This window comes from Thermobia domestica, chromosome 11, assembly GCF_964235325.1.
Source record: "Thermobia domestica chromosome 11, izTheDome1.hap1.1, whole genome shotgun sequence".
In the NCBI taxonomy this organism is placed as follows: Eukaryota; Metazoa; Arthropoda; class Insecta; order Zygentoma; family Lepismatidae; genus Thermobia; species Thermobia domestica.
In genome coordinates, this window is record NC_137464.1 from 220,610,594 (window position 1) to 220,631,031 (window position 20,438).

General features: G+C 35.7%; 1 protein-coding gene across 1 annotated transcript in view; it reads left to right on the plus strand.

Moving 5' to 3' along the window:
* LOC145664764 (uncharacterized) overlaps window positions 1-20,438 on the plus strand; it is a 64,942-nt gene that overhangs the window by 35,418 nt on the left and 9,086 nt on the right. Inside the window, exons 5-7 of the mRNA XM_081731707.1 lie at window positions 5,307-5,444; window positions 7,413-7,568; window positions 17,374-17,482. Coding sequence (XP_081587833.1) covers window positions 5,307-5,444; window positions 7,413-7,568; window positions 17,374-17,482 — 403 coding nt within the window. The remainder of the gene's footprint in view (window positions 1-5,306; window positions 5,445-7,412; window positions 7,569-17,373; window positions 17,483-20,438) is intronic.

Genomic DNA, 20,438 nt, shown 5'->3' on the forward strand with positions numbered 1-20,438 from the left:
AGAAGACTAGCGTTCTGCTGGCTGGGGGCGAGCCGCGAGACATCAGTGTTTGCTCAGCGTACGACCTCGCATCTCTTGTGTGCCAGTATTTGCATCAACAGTGAATTTCTTGCAATTGCTGTTAATATTTCTTGAATTTGGCCACCTGGAGGCTTTAGCCCCGAACACCACTTTTGTTCTGCCTACGGCCTCGCACATCTTAAACCCACAATTGTACCGATTTTCAAGTTTCTTTTCCTATTTTAACTACCTAAAAGATAAGATTTCGTATCCCAAGGAAATGCCCATTTAAATAACATGGGAATTTCTTCATCCTCCCTTTATACCCCTTAAAAACTAAAAATATTCACTTTTGACAATTTCCCTGTGAGTTAGTCCCGGAAGGCTACAATCATGCTAAATTTCATTATTTTAATCCTACCTGAAGTATCTGAACATTTTGGGGCGTAGATGATGTCCCATATAAATTACGTGAGAAAGATTTTTCAGTGCTGCGAAAAAACACTCTAAAGTTGGAAATTTTATTTTTAATGATTTTGTTAAATAATCCTATAGAAAATGTACAAGCATGCCGAATTTCAAGTTGTTGTTCCAATTCCAAGTACCTAAAATATGAGGTTATAAGTTAAAACCCATTTAAATAGCATGGGGAATTTCTTCATCCCCCCTTTAAACCCTCCTAAAAGTTAGAAATATTCACTTTTGGCAATTTTTCTGTTGGGTAGTCCCGAGAAGCTACAATCCTGCCGAATTTCAACTTTACACGTCAACCAAAGTACCTCTTTATTTTATGTCAATCAGTTCATGTAGTTTTATATACAGTCATGAAGGGAAAAAAAGATTTTAAAGTAAGGTAAAAGAAACTCTTTATATCGGAAAACTTGAAGCGTTTCGCTAAGCTCGCCCCACTTTAAAAAAAAAAAAAAAAAAAAAAAATCAGAAAATAATTTAAAAGAATGAAGAATATTCAAAATGTAAAAAGTGAGCCACGTATAGTATCTACAAAATGCTGTTATATAAACTATAACTTTTTCTAAACCTTTTCTTATAAGCTAGAAATTTGAGTGCACAGGCTACGGCATCATAATTGTTGGGCACTCAAATTTAAGATTATACCAAAGATAAGATCATGAAAATATTTATTACCTATGTAGTTTATGTGATAGCACTTTCCAGATGATATCTGTCGTACTCTCTGAATTTTTCATCATCTTCATTGTATATACTAAAATTAAAAAGTAGGAGTAAGCTTAAGGAAAAGCTGTGGTGTAAAATAATCTTGAATTGATATTTTCTCTGCCAACAATGGAAGTTTTAACCGTAAGAGGTCCTACCTATGGTGACCTTCTGTTAGTAATACCCTGTTGTTTTGATTGAAACAGTAGTATACGTAGTATACAGTGTATACGGCATTTTGTTATCCCTAGGAACACCGGGGGGGGGGGGGGGGCTCGGAGGCCCACAAATTAGTTTTGTTACATTTTGTAACATTTCTAATTGCATAAAAAAAATTGGTATTGTCAAGCTTGATCCCATTCATCATAAAACGTACTTGCTTAGTTTTTAGTGTTTTGTTTTCTCTATTTATAAATGAAGTGCTGTGGGCCTCAGAGCCCCCCTTCCCCCTTCCTTGGTAGAACTAAGGGGTTTTCACTGCACACGCTACTACTACATTCCAATGTTTTGGCTATTTATTTAATTTTCCTTTGAAACAATCTTGGTATTACAACATGCAGGGTCATCCTGATGTATTATTTTGGTACAGTGTCGCCAACTGCACATTAGTTTATTCCTTGTAACCTGCTAACACTGTATATTATAATCATACACACACACACACACATATATATATATATATATATATATATATATATATATATATATATATATATATATATATATATATATATATATATATATATATATATAAAGAGAGAGAGTGTCAAGTTTCAATAGTGATTGGAAAGAACTATGCTGCTGCACCTCTGGTGTTATCAGGTATTTTTAATCATAGAATCTACAAGCAGCATCCTGCAACACTAACTGAAGAGACATATTTCATAGGAAATTGTCAGTTCGTTATTCTGTGACTGTATGTGGGAATCTGCAGCAGGATTGGAACAATGGCAAATCATGCTCTTCGCCAAAGTTCAATTGAGAAAGAACTTAAAGAACTTTTAAATGAATCTGACATAGAAGGTAGTGAGTTCGAATACAGCAAGGTGGAAATAACCCTGTCAGATTTGGATGCAAAAGATAGTGATTTGAACATTTTATTTCATAAAGCAAATGGAACAAATGGAAGCAGTGGTACGTTTCTTGCAATGAATCCCTTATAATATTCATGATGTTGTAGTGGTGTTAGTTTACAAAACTGACTGACAGGTCGAAGCTTGTTTGCTTACATTTTACATGTGCATTCCATAGGCGCAAAATCCTGACATTGTGCTACTAGAAAAATTGTAACTTATGTTGAGTTGGCAACACTGCTTCTCTGGTGACATCCCCTATAGTGTCTAATGAATGTCCCTCACACTGTCTATCTTTTCGCGGAAGCAAAATTTAAAAGAATTTCGCCATTCCAAGGATAAACGGGATGGAATTATAAAAGATTAATCCTGAATTCATTGGAATACTGAAGTATACCCCACTCTTCCCCATTTTACCCCACTTTACTGCCCCATCACCAAAATTATTTTAGAAGCCGTCTTTGTACACATACTACACTGTCCTAAGTCGCTATTGATCTGTTTGACTGTTTTTCTACACAAACAAATAAAATAAATAGGTCATAGTTACTGACATAAATAAAAAATGGTAACTTAAACAATTACACACATATAGTTGGCAACATTGTACTTAGAAACCAGTTAATAATAGAGAATAAAAATATATGATGTCTTAGACATCCCAAGTTCATATCAGACAAGATAAATTATTTTCCGTGAGAAATAATGACCTTTATGCTGTGGACCTCAGAGTCCCCCTCCCCCCTTTGGTGTTCCATGTAACCCAAAAATACCTTGGTGTTCCTAGGGTTAATAGAAAATTAGACCCAGTAGAAATTTAAAAATTTTAGAAATCAATATAATGTTCCAAATGTATTAAATTTTGATGTAGATCGATTATATAATTTTCTGATGCCGTAAAAAGAAATAAAATACAATATAAAGTATAAACATTTAAATATTAATGTAATCAAATACTACATATTAACGTGTAATTTTAATACCGTTCTTAATCAGCTCAAGTTAATTCGTTTTTGTTACCAGAAATTCATCGTGTTCCATCCAGATGTTTCAAAGGTTAGCTTTAGCATCTTTATCATCAGAGTTCCACTAATTTAATGAAGGTTATGGTATAATTTTAATTTTTCATTGTTTTAATTTTATTTTTCAGTTATGTATAATCGTTTTCTTATCGTATTATTATTATTATTATTATTATTATTATTTATTTATTTATTTATTTATTTTTCTTCGTCTTTTATTGTAATAACGTTTTTCAAAATTCACTTAATTTAAAACCTTTGTCTCGTTCCAAACAAAACTTTGTTTTTCTTCTAATACGTAATGTGCTAATGCTGATTTTTTGGGTTGATTTAATAGCATATGTATGTTATATATTCGTAATATGACTCGTTTCTCCAGTGTATATTAGGCCACATTTACATGGAACTGAATAATTACCTTCGATATCTAATCAATCTCCTTTCACGGAGCGCAGTATCTATCCAATCTCTAAAGGTAGAATGTAAATAATGGTTATTCAATAAGCTACTTATTAGGTATATTGTTAAGGGAATGGTATGAATCCCAACTTTTTTTTTTTTTTTCTTGTTTTAGCGAAGTGTCATTTGGAAACAAATAAAAGTTCTACCAAGTTGGCAACACTGCCAACCGAATTGCAACGCACGTAAAAATCCTCATATTGATACAAATCGACTTTCTAAACTTTATCAAAGCTTTAACACACAGTTTCTGATTTAACGCGAAATATATATTTTATTTTCCATTGTCCCGAGTTGGAAACCCTGTAACTCGAAAACGAAGCGGAATTCGACTCATGTTTATAGGGACTTTTCTACTGGATTTAATGTCAGGATTCATCTCTCAAAATTTTCATACTCCTTTTCAATTCGCCTTGTGTATAGGATCTAAATGCCCATAGGAAATATTTACATTTCAAGTACAAAAATCGAAATTTCAATAATTAATTGCGAATGTTAGGGACTGCAGCCGCATGAACGGTTAACGGATATTAAATTATTAGGTACTTCTCCAATACATGTAAAAAATTCATTTTTTTTTTTTTTTTTTTTTTTTTTTTTTTTTTTTTTTTTTTTTTTTTTTTTTTTTTTGAGAAAATAGCGTCCAGACATGGCGTCTTAATGAAATTTTCAGCTTTTCATCATGCTATAACGTGAGATGTAATAATCAGAAACATAAGTCCTTTACATTTTCAAGAGACCTTATAGAGTAGATTTCGATGCTAGAAGCAGATGGTTGATAGTGCTCGTCAGGACAGAAAAAATGTTTAAAGTTATCAAAAATTTCACCAAAGTTGGCAACATTGCGAGTGAATTACGCGATTCCTATTGGACCAATAGACGAATTTTGGCCCTCCACCGAAACATACAACTTTATACTCTTCCTGCTATTGCGATTATGTTACCAAGTACACTCGTTTTTCTACAATAAAATTTTTAATTTGACATGTTTTTCAGTTTTCCGAGCAATCCGGGAGGAGAGCAGCCATTTTGGAAGGCTGTATATCGAAGAAAAAATTTTTTTCAGCAAAAAGAAAAAATATGGGTCTAATAATTTTGTATGTAGTTTCTTATTTTAAAAAATAAACTAAATCTGAGACAGTCGTGTGGACCACCCTGGACGATTTGAAATGGAATCACTCATACATATTTTTTGCTGTGAGTAATAGCCTTTCCGCTTTTTCTCATAATCTGTTATATTGGTGACCAGTGGACTTTGTCACGTAGTCGGATATTTTGTTACCATGTATGTAGGCGAGTTCATAGCATTGATAGTCTGAGTGAGTGAAAATTCATGTTCATGAAATTTTGAGTTCGTACGATTGAGAAACAAAATTATAGCATGTAACAACTAAAATTATAGTACAATTTGTAGAACATTTTCCAATAGTCCAACTCTGATGATAAAGACTGCCAGTTGTCTCTGAAACGTCAGTTCAAATGAAACACAACATTGATGGAACATTAGTTTTATTTATTTAATTTAAGTAGCCTAGTTGTTTACAAATCTAACTATTTACTTTCATTTGTTCCCTAGTGCCGCTGAGTAATATTACTGTTAGTGGAACCAACTGGTTAAAACATGGAGATATGTTAGATCTAAAAATTAGTTGTGATGGATCACCACCATTTACTTTTTGTAAGGAGTTGAAACATGAAGTATATAATATAACAGGTAAGCCGTCTTGAATTTGTATTTTGAGTAAGATTTTTCAGAGTCGACCAAATTTTGTCTCTCTCCCTGTCCCAACTGAGAAGGAAAACACACACAAACTTACTTTCTTCCAGTAGACGAGAGTCATAATTTCTTTGATAAAAAGAAGTGAAATAATGCAGTAAACAGCACACCTCTTCGTCTCTGTTCGATTCTCCGCCTATTTTCCTTCTATTAGCAGAATATTTTAAGGAAAGTGACTTAATAAAAACCCGGCTTGACGCAAGTGCTAACCATGTTTAAATTTTTTTTTTTTCAAGCAATTCTACTGTTTTCCGTGATGATAAAATAACCTCAATACCATTTTTTGTGTGTGTATGTGTGTTGAAAAAAAATATAGAAATTGCCCCTCCCCTCAAAAACGGAATTTTCATAAACGTTGGGACACGTTTTCTCATTCATTCTTGATGAGTTTGTTTTGCGAGTTTCGTCTTCCTAACTTGAGTGGGTCCTGGGTTACTCTGTTTTTGACAAATTATGAACTCTCTTCCCCTTAGAATACGCATTTTATTTAATGTGACATGTTCTAAACCCAATTTATAGGATGAATCTTTAATGCTTTGGATGTAAATTGCCCCGTCCGACTCAGTTGCGCTATTTGTGCTGGAGAGACCTCCAAAATGTGGATGTTTGTGATATTGTGGCGCTTTTGGTTTGTTGATTGAAATATGTAATAATTTGACGCAGTGTTACTTGAAAAAAAGTTTGGTTGACAACACTGTTAATACAGTGGTATCGCAAAGTATGTTAAACAGTGTCCCCCTTTCGATATTTCCATCCTACAAAATTGCAGAGTTTTGTGTCTGTTAGTTTTAGTGTTACAACGGCATTTCAAGACAAGTGATCCATTTTATATGTACACGTAGATTGGAATCAAATTGCTCGTATTTACCACAAATTATCTGCTTTCAAAATTACTTCAGGAACTACCCAAACTGAAAATAAATAAATAAATAAATTTAGAAAGAAAATGCTTTTATATATATGGAATTTAAACAAATTTCACTCGGCAAACATATTAGTCGCCCTAATATATTATTATATTTCGCCAACTGGTTCAAAAGGAGTGGCTCTGCCATTACCATTAGCTAAGTGTTTCACTATATAGAATGTATTTTTAAACATGAATTTATCCAGAATTGTAGGTATGTGTGCTATAGTGACAAATAAGACGTTTTCCGTAGATTAATAGAAAGTTCCACTTCTAGTCTGTGCCATAAATAATAATAATAATAATAATAAATAAATAAATAAACGGGTTCCAACTTGCTTATGTGATTACACTTGCCAGTGTGTAAATAGAAATGTAATGAGTTGTTGAAGTTGGCATTTGGTGCGTTACGTTTCGGTAAAAAGAAGAAGAATACTCATCACTGCGTTTCTTTATTTTCCTTCACTGTGATTGAGGCTTTTTTCTACTGTCATCTTTTCACGGATCGGAAATGATGCAATACTGGTTTACATCAATTGTCACCATAGAAGACTATAGGATTAGGGCGAAAATAATAGTAAAAGGAAATAATCACTGCATAGTGGTGAATATTGCTCTTTTTCCAATGAGTAACGATTTTCAAATAATCAATGCATTTTAGGAAAGCATGTGAACGGAATGTATTAAAACTTCAGTTCACTGACTTGTAATAAGTCAGTGTTTGTTTTTACATTTAAGAAAAATTGCATAATTATTTTAGTCAATGGATTGCAATGTTTTTAATATTTGTACGTGCAGGGTTTAATAGTCGTCCTTGAGCTGAGTCGATAGGCCCCCTCTAGTACAGATTAGCATACTATTTCCATGAATCAATTCGGCTTCGCATTGGTCATGGAGATGGACATTTTACTAATTTCGTTCATGAATGTTAGTATTGGTTAAATGGACTGTGCTGCGATTGTAGTATAATTTTCCTTACATTAACTTTCTTTTTTCAGGTAATGAAACGTGTAATAATGAGCCAATAGTATCCAATGATTGTGAATTCCCCTTCATGTGGTACTTCCGTGAAGCATCAACATACACTTACGTATATTTTTTAACGAACGATGTCAGCTCCAAAGTTCAAAGTGTGGTAATTAATGTATATGAAGGTAAGTAAATAAAGATAATAAGATAAGTTTGTGCGAAAAAAAAAATATATGTTTATGCGAATGAAATGTCCGCTTTCACGTCTAGTGAGGGAAACTCACCTCAGCAACACAACATAGGAATGGACTAAGGTCACGCGTCTTACGACACAAACTCAGTACACATTCATCAAATAGGCTGGAGTATCTGTACAATCAGAAGGCAGTGCGTTATTGGACAGATTCATATGAAAGTGCATCATGGAGAACATACAGTTGCGAGTGATTTTTCTATACGAATTCAAACTGAAAAAGTAATAATAAATAAAAATGCATTTGAGAAATGGTGAGAGAACGCTTCATTCACCATTGTTCGTCAAATTTCGTTCCGGTAACGCAGCATTGGAAAACGAGCCCCGTGGGGATTGACCAATATCATGTTCAAATGAGCTCCTCGAGGAAGCGACCCTTAAGGAAGTGTTCATACCATTACAGACGAGTTAGACATAAACTATACTCCTGTCGTTCGTCAGCTCCGTGTAATTGTAGATAAGTTACACATACACCATACTACTGTCGTTTGGCGGCTTCGTGCAATTGTTAGACAAGTTATACACCATGCCACTGTCGTTCGGCGGTTTCGTGCAATTGTAGATGAATTACACATACACCACATACAAGTGTCGTTCGGTGGCTTCATGCAATTGTAGATGAGTTACGCATACACCATACAACTGTCGTTCGGCGGCTCCGTGCAATCGGAAAGGGGGAAAGGTAGGACACATAAGTTGACACCGACCTACAAGTATCACCGTCTGGAGGTGTGCAGCTTGTTGGGTGCATGGAATTACTTGAAAGATTTCCTGCATCAGACTGTTACTTCTGTTGAAAAATATGTATCTCCTACGACAATTGTAAATGGTCAAGACAGTATTGGGTTGTGATCAACGTTCAGAACAGGTGTTCCAAACCACTCCTCTATCCACGGAATGTGTTGCTGCTGTTATGATTGCTGGGATCCATCATATCTTTCTTCGTCAAGACAAATCCATCACTGTGGATCATTACAGTCTTGAACTCCATAAAATGCAGCCTAAACTGGTCCGGAAGCATCCTATCAATCGAAGAGTCCACATGTTGGGCGACAATTCGTGCCCACATGTCGCTCAAAGGACGGTTGAGACTCCCCATGAGTTACAGTGTGACTCACCATATTCTGTTATTGTCTCTCCCTCTTGACTACCACATCTTCCGGTACCTCGATCACTTCTTGAAAAGGAAGACCTTCCCTGATAACGAGCGGTGCAGTTTTGAGGTCGTCTTCGCATTACAGAGTCCCGACTTGTTTTGCCGCGGAATCCCATTGTTGGCTGAACGATGACAAAGGTGTGTAATTGCATATGGTGACTATTTTGATTAATCAAGTAGTGTATTTTTGTTCCTCCTCAACCACTTTCCGTATTAAAACATTTTTCATAAAATAAGTTTGTTTCAGATAAAGAGAAAGTGATGTTATTTGTGTTACTTTGAGGAAACCTTTTTCTCATGTAATTGGATTCAAACTAATGTATGTATTGATGACGACTTATCTGAGAATCGAACTATAGTCTGCAACGTACTGCACTGATGCGTTAACCACTACAGTACCGTTCTTTGGACAGCCATACCCACAATCGGAATTAAATTAAATTGATGGATAGGGACATTGAATTGTCCAAGCACAATATCTAGATTGTACAAACCATGTGGTCTAAGTAAAGAGCACCGACTTCAAGAATGAGAGAGTGTGTGGCTGTTCTGGGAAGCGGACTGTGTGGTGTAGTGGTTAACGCATCGGTATGTTAGATGGAAGATCCGGGGTTTGTTTTCCGTTCCAGTCATCCACATTTTCACTTTTTGTGTATCGTTAAATCAAACTAATATTGTTGTTGTTCGAACAATTACCCCCTTTCAGAATGTAAGGCAGGCACTGCAGGGCTTATTTTTGCCAAATTGCGTAGTTACTTTCAGACGTCTGTAAGTCAGTCCCTAATTGGCGAAGACATTTGAAACAAGAAGCATGATGCACACAAAATAGAACAGACTTTCAGAAGATGTGTTCTCCTCAGAGAGATTGCTAAATTTTAAAAAAAATTAACTTTCTTTATTTAAAAAGATAGAATTTTCCCTCATATTCCCATGAGACTTTACAGCCGACACACACGAAAATGTTCATTATAAAAATTGTCATATCTTTTCTATTTTGCGTATCCTGCTTTTTGTTTCAAATGCCAGTTCAGGACTAACTGACACGCGTTTGAAAATAATACACAATTTGCTGAAAATCTGGCTTAAGTCAGTGGCGTATCGTTTTACGAGATTTCAGGGCTATAAGCCTGTAGTCAAACTGTACTGATCATATGACAGTAATACAAATAGAATCTTACGGGAACTTCACAAGGAACATTTTCGTGGATATTTCGTGTGTGTCGTCTGCATAGTATTTTAGAGACAAAAGAGCAAATCCTTTTTTTTTTTTTTTTTTTTTTTTTTTTGTATTAAACAATTGATTTTTTTTTAAATTTCTCAGCCCCTCTGAGGCGACACTTCCACTCCTACAGCGAATGATACACCGAGGCTGATTGACAAAGCTGATAACACTCGTTTTGGTACGGGATGAGTTTACTCACAAAAAATACATTCTGCCGCCAAAAGAATAAATATAGGAGCATTGGAAAATTTTAGTGTCAGGATGAACAAGCAACATTTTCTCCCTTGAACAATGAGACAAAGAAAGAGCAATGAAATAAAAGCGTTATGTGGTTTGTATTTAGGCATGTATTTAGAAGAAACCAGAAACGTGGCCTTGCAAAGCATGAAATGGAAAATAATAAGATATCTACAAATTAACTTCAAGATTAAAAAAAAAAAAAAAAAAAAAAAAAAAAAAAAAAAAATTGATACTTGGAGACATTTGACTTACATGAAAGTAACAGAATAATGTTACTTGGAAGACAAAAGGTTAGGGTCTTTATTTTGAACCAAAGCATTAAAATGTTCTATGTACGCTTGTAAGAATATGACCTTTTGAAGCTAGGTGGTTGGCCAAGATTTGTTGAACAGTGTTGTTCTAGTAACCATCGGTAAGGTAGTTTTTACGCTGTTGGCATATTTCCCTTCATTCAGGTTTCCACTGTCCCACAGTACTTCCATTTTGTTCTCTTACACCATTTTCGACCAACACTGGCTACAGAGTTGTTCGTATGTCCCATTATTTTCAGAAGTCTTACCTCCACGAGAGTAAACTGAACATGTTGAGGTTCTTGTTGAAGCTCAGGTCCATAATTAGTCATATCCATTTGAGAAAGAGTTCGTTTTCCAAATAGAAATCTCCAAAAGTTTCCCATGCGATGTGAAGTTTGCTCACTGACAATCACTTCTTATCCTGTTTATGAACAATGTGTTATTATGGTTTGTCTTAACACAAACACGTGCATAGTAATCTCGGACCTTATACCTGTAACAATGACGGTAGCCAGAAAGACAGAAACCTTTGTCACGTTGTCTGAAACAATTCGTACATTTGTCGAACATTTTGATCGACGTGCTTGAAAACTGATTATAATATATTATTGTTAGTATGTACTTCAGCATACAGATTCTTTTTCTAAATTCTAGATACAAAACTGTCGTGTGACAAATTCCTTTCAATTTAAAATTCTAATGGCTGCACCGCAATAATTCTGGAAATAGTAATCCTTGGATTCGGCTGCCATTGTTAGTTATTGAATAACAATGAGATACTGAACATAATAATAGGATGATGTATCGAGATCTTCAAGTAACCAATGTCGTGTAACTGTTTGTTAAACAGTATAATTAGCAGACCAGTAGTTATACTGAACTTAGGCCAAAAGGAAATGTACAAGTTTCCAAGAGCCACTTTATTTCCTATACATGAGCATCTGTTAATATTACACTTAGAAGTTAGGAATTTACCCACCATAATTACAATATTTTTGGCTTTTTCATACAGCTACACCATAATATAACTACCAAAAGTATTACCTAACGATAAATCAGTAACTGTAACGTCCCTTTCTTCTTCTTATGATTAGCAATAACATTAACCCTGAAGACACACATGGACTCATGCTTTCTGGCATTCTCCTAGCTCAGAAGTTAGCAAACTCTATAACTCTATGTGGCCTTCCTGCTGGTTTAGTTATTAGCGTGCGCGTCTTTGGTATACGCAATCTCAGGTTCGATTTTCGGTGGGATAGCACTGAAATTTGAAATATTACTTGGGTTTGGATTCTACCTTAAACTGTAGAGTTACGTCCTACGTAACTTCGGTGCTGAAAAGATCTGCTAGACTTCAACAAACAAACGTTGATAACCGTATTCCTCTCTTTTACCTTTCACAACTTTCCATTAATTTACAACATATATTCCTAAATAATGTTATATTATTACATTCCTGTGTTAGTACTATATAATATACAATAAACATAATATTAATCATAAGCATAATTGTAAAACAGTTTTTTCGGAGTGTGTTCTCAATTAGATTTTCATTGTCTGTCAGTATCATGCAATAGAGTAGAATGCAGTAGAGTATTTCAGTAAAACTATGAAGAGCTCAAGTAATCACCTGTTCTCAATAAGTTCCTGCCAACTAGTAGACATTGGCTCTAAACACATCTTCAACGATGCAATTTGAGAATCTCTGTACTAGGACAGTAGACTCTAAGCGATGTACAAAACTAAATAAGCAAGCTAAGAAACGTAGCAGAAATAATTATAGTATAGTTGCTCACGTTGAAAATAGTTTTGTTGATAATGTTCGAAATTGTTTTATGTTGTTTGGCGTATATATCGGTATGGAAATAAAATGCCAGAAAAATACTACCTTTTTCATGTTAATTAAAGTAAGATTATTGTTTAACGTCGTAAATATGTTACATGACTATAAAGAAACCAGTACAAAGTTAACTGTAGAATTTTATTTTTAAAATATTAACCCGTAGAGCAAGGTTTGTCAACATGTTTCATAACACGACCCCCCCACCCACCCCTCCACACACACATACACACACTTTTTTTATCGCATCCGCTTGCCACAACCTCCATAAGTAATGTCGATTTTGTACCTAGTTATATCATAGATACTGTCACAAGTTTGAATGTGAATAGTACAGAGAGTATTAACACCAAAGCAATTTATTTTGGTCATGTTTTATATTGATATGTTGTACACCTGACGCACGAATTATGTTTCGAAATGTCCCCCCTTGATCTTGATGCAGGCACGAAGTCTGTCCGGCCACTGGTCAATGGCATTACGCACCACGTCCATGGGAAAATTGTTCGCTGCTCGGGTCAAGGATTGTTTCAGACTGTCGACAGATGGATGCCGTTTATGGCAGACCTTTGCCTGAAGGACTGCCCAAAGTTTGTAGTCTAACGGGTTAAGGTCCGGGCTGCTAGAAGGCCAATCAGCGGTAGAAATGAAGTCGGGGACGTTCTGTGCCAGCCAGTCCTGGGTTGTTTTCGCTTTGTGGACTGGAGCAGAATCCTACTGGAAGGCCCACCTTTCTCCATGGAAGGGAACATGGTAGCAGACAGTGGTTTCACTATAGGTGTTAGCACTGTGTCCTGTAACACCTTGTTCGCAAAAATGAAGCTGAGTTGTGCCTGAGTAGCTCACTCCCCACCAAACCATCACTGAGGCAGGATGATGTGCCCTCTGAAACCTTGGAGCTGCCTCAGCAGCTGCAATAGATGACGTGGCATACGCACGGTCATTTTGGGCGTTGTAGGCCTGCTCAATTGTGAACACCTTTTCGTCAGTAAACAGAATCTTTCTGTGCAGATTGTTGGCGTAACGCCGCAACAGTCTCTTTGATTTAAGGACCCTCTGCGACATTAATGTTTGGGTGAGAAAGTGACCAGTCCGCCTCTTATACGCTCGTAGATGTAGGTCACTCCTGAGCACACGAGACATGGGGTTTCTGCTGATGTTCATCTCAGCAGCCATCACACTTTGTGTTCGAACAGGATTTCTTCGAATTCTTGCTGCGATTGCTTTCTGGACCTGTGGGGTTCGCACCGTTCGTGGTCTGCCACTCCTTGTGCGGTGAGCTGCCGTTCCAGTCTCGGTGTATCGCTGTATGGCGCGATACATGAATCTCTTGCTGATTTGCAGGGGTTTCAGGAGGTTGAAAATCTCACCTTCTGTCTTCCCGACCTTGTGTAGTGCAACTACTGCCACATGATTTTCGTAATCGCCCCACTCCATCAGAACTCAGTACAATATCAACATATGTCATGAACAGTCAAACACACACTACATGCATCTTCCTTATACACAGAAGGCAGCACTGCCACTCCGGATGCCTACAGCGCCACTCCAAACTTTGTAACAGTATTTATGATATAACTAGATAATAAGCTTTTTGACTGCTGCTGCTTATTGCTTGCTTATATTTGTATTTGTGTGTAAGCCTGTGTTGTAGGAATAGAAATAACACTTAAGAAGTTCAAAATAATCTTTAAAATATTTTTTCCGCTACTAAATCGTAATTATTTTTATTTGTTTTTCCGCCTCCTTTCGCGACTCCCATTTATTCCTCTCGCAAACCATATTGTATTGTATTGTATTGTATTTATTTCTTTTGCATGAACTTACAAGTACGAGGAATGTCCTCAAGTAAGTGTAACATGCGTCATATGTACAAAAAATTTACATGAGTAAAAGTAATATTACCTTGTCATGATATTTACGTACTCCTCAATCGTATAACAAGAATTTTCTAATAGAAATAATTTTAACTTTTGTCTGAACCTTTTCGTATTTTCTTCATACTTTATATCAATAGGCAATATGTTGTACAATCCGCGGCAAAAAACCTGCAACATGAGCATATAAGTTTATTGTGAAATGACAAAATCTTTTGCTCCAAAATAAGTGTGCACGGGAGGAGACCGAGGTTTATCCTGGCGTGATTCGTTCCACTTAGACGTTATATTCATTCCCTGTGATGTTAGGCGTAGTTTCACAATAAACTTACATCCTCATGTTGCAGGTTTTTTGCCGCGAATTGTACAACTTAACACCACCATAACTTACACTTTTTTGATACATTGCTGACCGGTGATTAAACAAATGAAAATCATTCTTATTTCGCGTATTATGATTATGTACATCCTTATTTGTTACGAATGCTGATGAGTGTTCTTTCAAATACAAAAAGAGACGATACAAATATAAACTATCCAGAGGAAGTATATTGACCTCCTTAAACAAATGTCTACAAGAAAAGTTTGGCTTCTTATCACAAAGTATTCTTGTGGCTTTCTTCTGAATTTTGAAAACATTAAATCTCTGACTTGAATTTCCCCAGAACATGATACCATATTGCAAGATAGAGTTAAAACACGAATGGTACAAGGTTTTAGCCAATTTTAAATTTACCTTCTTTCTAATAATCCTTAGTGCATAACATATTCTATTTAATTTATTAATAACTGACTCTATATGAAATTCCCATATCAGGTTATGATCTATAGTAAGACCTAAAAACGAACAGAGTGTTGTATAGTTAATTTTATTTTGGTTCAGATATACGTTAGGGTATGTTGGTTTACTGCACTTGTTATGAAAATTTATAGCAATGGATTTTTCAACATTAACAAAAAGATTATTGTTCTTCATCCAAAGAGATACTTCATTTAGTGTTTGCCTAGCATTCTGTTCCAATAATTTTTCATTTTTTCCACTTACTAGCAGAATGGTATCGTCAGCGAAAAGGGTAACATCTGCCGAAGATATGCTTTTTTCAAAATCATTAATATATAAAAGGAAGAGCAATGGCCCTAGAAGAGATCCGTGTGGAATTCCGTGTTTTATATAATTCATCTGATAAATAGCTTTCTACAATGTTATTATTCTTATGTGTTATTTCTACGACCTGCCTACGATTTTTTAAGTACGAACCAAACCAGTCCTTTGCTTTACCACGTATTCCACAGTTATCCAGTTTGTTCAAAAGTAAACTGTGTTGTACTGTATCGAAAGCTTTAGACAAATCAAGAAAGATTCCTATACAGTTTTCTTTATCTACAATATTTCTTACTTTCTCAATGAAATTAAATATTGCCGTGTTTGCAGATCGACCTTTAAGGAAGCCATGTTGTTTTGTTGAGATAACATTTTCTTTCAATAAAAATTTAATTACCCTGTTATACATAATTTTTTCCAAAACTTTTCCAACGACAGGTAGGAGAAATCCTGCCGCAGCATGATAAACATGTGCAGAAAATATGATTAGTTTCAACGACCAAGTAGCAATATCACGTGTACACCACATGAAGGAGTTTGGTTTATATGGCGTGATTTTTTTTAAATTACTAGTGAAACCAGAAGTACAAGGTTTCTACCACTTCCGGTTTTAGTAGATATATTATACTATAGATGGAATATACTTTTGAGACAAACCGCTTTCGTCATCTACTACTGTGTTTACTGTATAGAGATCACCATAGCTGGAAGTAGTTGATCTTCTGCCACATCTCATCTTAGAGAGATCAGAGGTGAGATGGAATATGTTTTTGAAACACTTAATTGATTACAGAAAACCGTTCTATCTATTACATTTTTTATTCTGTAGCGATCAGTGCACAAACCGGAAATGGTTTATTTCTGCCACTTCCGATTTAAGTTGGGGCTAAGAAAGAAGGTGGTATATATTCTTAGAACTTTAAATCGATTCTAAAAATCTAGTGCTTCTTGATATCTCGTCTCTCTCTCTGAAACCAGAAGTTGTAGTTGATTTGTACCACTTCCAGTTTTAGTAGAAACTTAAGGATGGAAATTAAATGTATTTTCTGGGGACGCTTAATGGATTGGAGAAAACCGAAAGTAGTGGATTTACCACTCCCGGTTTGAATAGGAGGTTAGAAGAAATGGTACCTATTCCTAGAATGCTAAATCGATATCAAAACACTACTTTCTCTTATCATTTTTTTTTCTCTAAGTAGGTCAATATTAAAACCGGAAGTTGTAGAAAATTTCTACTACTTCTGGTTTTAGTAGAAAGTTTAGGATGGAGAAAAAGTATATTCTTTGGACGTTTAATCGATTGCAGAAATTCTCTTATCTCTACCTCTTGTCGTTTTTGCTGCATAGTGATCAATGTACCGATTTGCATATCGCCTCCATTCGTGAATTCGGTTTCTAACCTGACCGAATTTACTGGAGATTCATGAAATGGTTCTAGAAACTTTTTTTTTTCCTCCCGGGCGGGCACACTGACAAGGGTAAATGTATAAGGGATTTTGATAAACCAAACTCTTTAATGAGGTCCTGTCGCATTTTATTTGTGGGTGTTCATATGAATGTAACTTCAGATGTGGATGTAGTAGTACAAATGTACCATGCACGGAACAGAAGAAGGTGGGAGCCAAGGATGTTATAAATAGAGGATCTGCCCGTATGTATCTTCATCGTATTAAATCGGTAAAGCCAAAAAGCAACTGAGCATCGGCACGTTTGATTGGCTACTCTCGTTTCTGCAATGATTGTTGGCTCAAAACATTGCGATCCTATTGGGCGGAGTGGGCAGAGTAGGGGTGGCGAAACTGTGACGTATGGCTTCAATATTTTGTTGTAAGGGCAGATCCTCTATTTTATAAGATCCTTGATGGGAGCACGTTTTTTCTAAAGTACGAAAATCGCTACCGCTATCGGTCGCTGTAGTTTCTTCAAAGATAAATAAAATACAAGGTCAGATGATAATTTATGCTTTTCTCTTGATCTTTTTAAATATTCTTATTTCTTTTTTTGCAGTCGTGAAGAAACCGCAATTGTCGGTCATTGTAGTCCCAGTTACGTGCAGTGCTTTTGCTGTTATTTCAATAGTATTTGGAATGGCTTATTATATTCAGAGCAGAAAGAGGTAAGTATCAAAATTGACTTATTACAAAGGTTGATTTGATATTTATGTTGAGCCGAAGTTCTTGTGCAATCGTACCGCGCGTGCGCAACCCATTGCCGTGAGATTGTCATGAGGCAAGCAACAGCATCTCATTAGTAACACAGTAGAGCAGTGTGGTCGATCTTAGTCTGATGTCGCCGAAACTGAATAGATGCTGGAAGGAGTTCATTATGACCCTTTCCGACTCACGGCGTCACGCATCCTAGAAATGTGTAAAGTGCATTAATTTTCGTGTATGTCGTGCCACTGTCAATCGTATTATATGAAAATATGGAGCACAGAGTTCTGTGCCCACCATACCAATGCGAGCAGTGGGAAACAGGCTTCCTGTAAAGAGAGCCCCGCCGCTGTTGTGTGTGATTCGGTGTATGGCAATCTCCGAAAATCCCACACATATAGCGGCCAGCAAATCCCATATCGTAGGCGACAATCAACCACGCCATTCACAGGAATTTACGCCTCACCTTGAAACCTTATCATAAGGCTGAGCGAAAAAGGGATTACAGGAGGCTGTATGAACCTCGTCTCACTTGTGAACGGTGGGAGTTTGTTTTATCCTTGATGAGGCATGGATTTACTATGGTAAAATTCATGCTATTACGTTCAGAACTGTTGACGCCAAGGACCGAAGCACGCTCTTCTTCCAGTGCACAGAGAATTTCCCAAAAGGATTCATGATTGTGGTTGCTTTCCCGTACAAGGGAAAACGACGTCTCCGAAGGTGGAGCGAAACATCAGAATCAATGCTGTATACTGCCAAACTCATATCCTGTCTAAAATGTAAGTGTTGAACAGAGAAGAAGTGATTTGGGTTGAACTGCACCAAGACAAGGCATGTAGCCACATGTTGAAAAATATCTCTGAAATTCTATCGCCGTATGGAACAAGAAACTGGAATTTCGGCAGTTTCCTTCTCTGACATCCCTATCAAGAGTCCAGATATCAGCTCAGTGGACTGTTGTGCTTTTGGGCTCCTCAAGCTGTGGCTGTCCCATCGTCGAGTCTGCACCGTCTCCTGTCTTTTAAAACTCTAAAAATGAGTGGGATGTAATACCCGTAGCTGCAAACATTCTCCTACAATGGAAACTCTGATACCAGGCAGTAATCAGTAGAGGTGGCTTACAAATCGAACACAACCGGTGATGGAAATATGGCATTTCGTAGGTAAGTGGCACATTCAAATTCTGCTCAATATAAGTGAATCAACCTCTGTTCATTACAGACATTGCTAACTTTGAATAGTGAAAAACGAAAGGCGTTCTTAAACAATATAGCTTTATTTGAATGCTGTGAGACGCTCTTGGACGACCGGAGATTACAGTACTTCGTAAAATATCAATATATAACCTGTTACAATAGATTAACATGTACAATAATAATAATAATAATAATAAATTTTTATTTCAGTTCCTAATTGTATTAAAGTTGTCAAGTGTAGAAGCCCTTATCAGAATTTTAAAATATATAAAGTTGTTAAATTTAAAATAACTTAAAATCAAGACTCAAATGAAAACAGTCAGTTCCTTAAAATACGTTACAATTTTTCAAATAGCTTAATTAAAGTTTCATTTAAAAGACAATAGTCAAACTTCAGATTTCAACTCGCCAAGCTAAAATAAGATAGATAAATTGTACAACATAATTAACAGAAATGATAAAACTGATTTATAGATTCTGTTAAGCTGAACAAAATTATATGGGTGAGAGTAAATGCTTATGCATGGTATTCAAGAAAATCGTTGGATAATCGAATATTGTTTAAATCTGAAAATTTGTATTGTACTGTGCCCACGTGATAATGAGATGAAACTTGTATTTAAGTGTACACTAATCAAGCTTTTAATTACGACACTAGCAAAATACAATATATAGTGTGGTAATGATACATAGTCCGAAACTGTAATCTGTTCTTAAATGTTTTGCTTAACCATAATATTATCCAAAGATAATACACATAGTTATCGAAGGATCATATCAAGCTGAAGAAAACGACATGCTTGATGATAAACTCTCATGCGTAAATTTCGAGAAAATCGAAAAAACTAATTTTACGGCTCTAAACAATTGTGTCATTCGTTGTCAGTCTAATGAAGTTAATAGGTCTTCTTTCTTTATTTCTTGTATATGAAAATAAGCATTATTAAGCAGTAGATTGTATCTATTGTTGTTTGATTACTCATAACAGTGACATACACATACTCCTAACAGTGTCAGACATACTCCTATCGTACGCGTAGTTGTAACAGTGACAGGCATACTCCTAACAGTTCACACATGCTCCAAACAGTGACAGACATATTCCTAACAGTTCACACATACTCCTAACAGTGACACGCATATTCCTATCATACACGTAGTTGTAACAGTGACAGACATACTCCTAACAGTTCACACATTCTCCTAACAGTGACACACATACTCCTAACAGTGACACATACTCCTAACAGTGACGCGCATATTTCCAAGTCACACGCATATTCCTAATAGTGACGCACATACTACTTCTAAATAGTATCAAAGATATGCAGGTAGTTCCTTGTCATAAACTTAATACTTCTTTTGTGAGCTTAGTTTACATTTGAAATTTTGTAACTCTTCTTGGTATTGCACACTTCCAATTTAAAGATGCCAATGTTAATCGATTCCTTACGTTTTCCTTTGCACCAGAGTTGGCCTACTTAGGTTAGCTTCACGTAACACTGTTTTGTCTCATGCTAAGTTCCTCTTAATAATGAACCTTCCGTGTTTGAACATCTTGCCATGGCATTTATATGTAGAAACACCTTTCGTCATAGAAATTTCGAATACTAATACCGGATTATTATTATTATTATTATTATTATTAATATTAATAATAATAATAAAAATAATAATAATAATAATAATAATAATAATAATAATAATAATAATAATAATA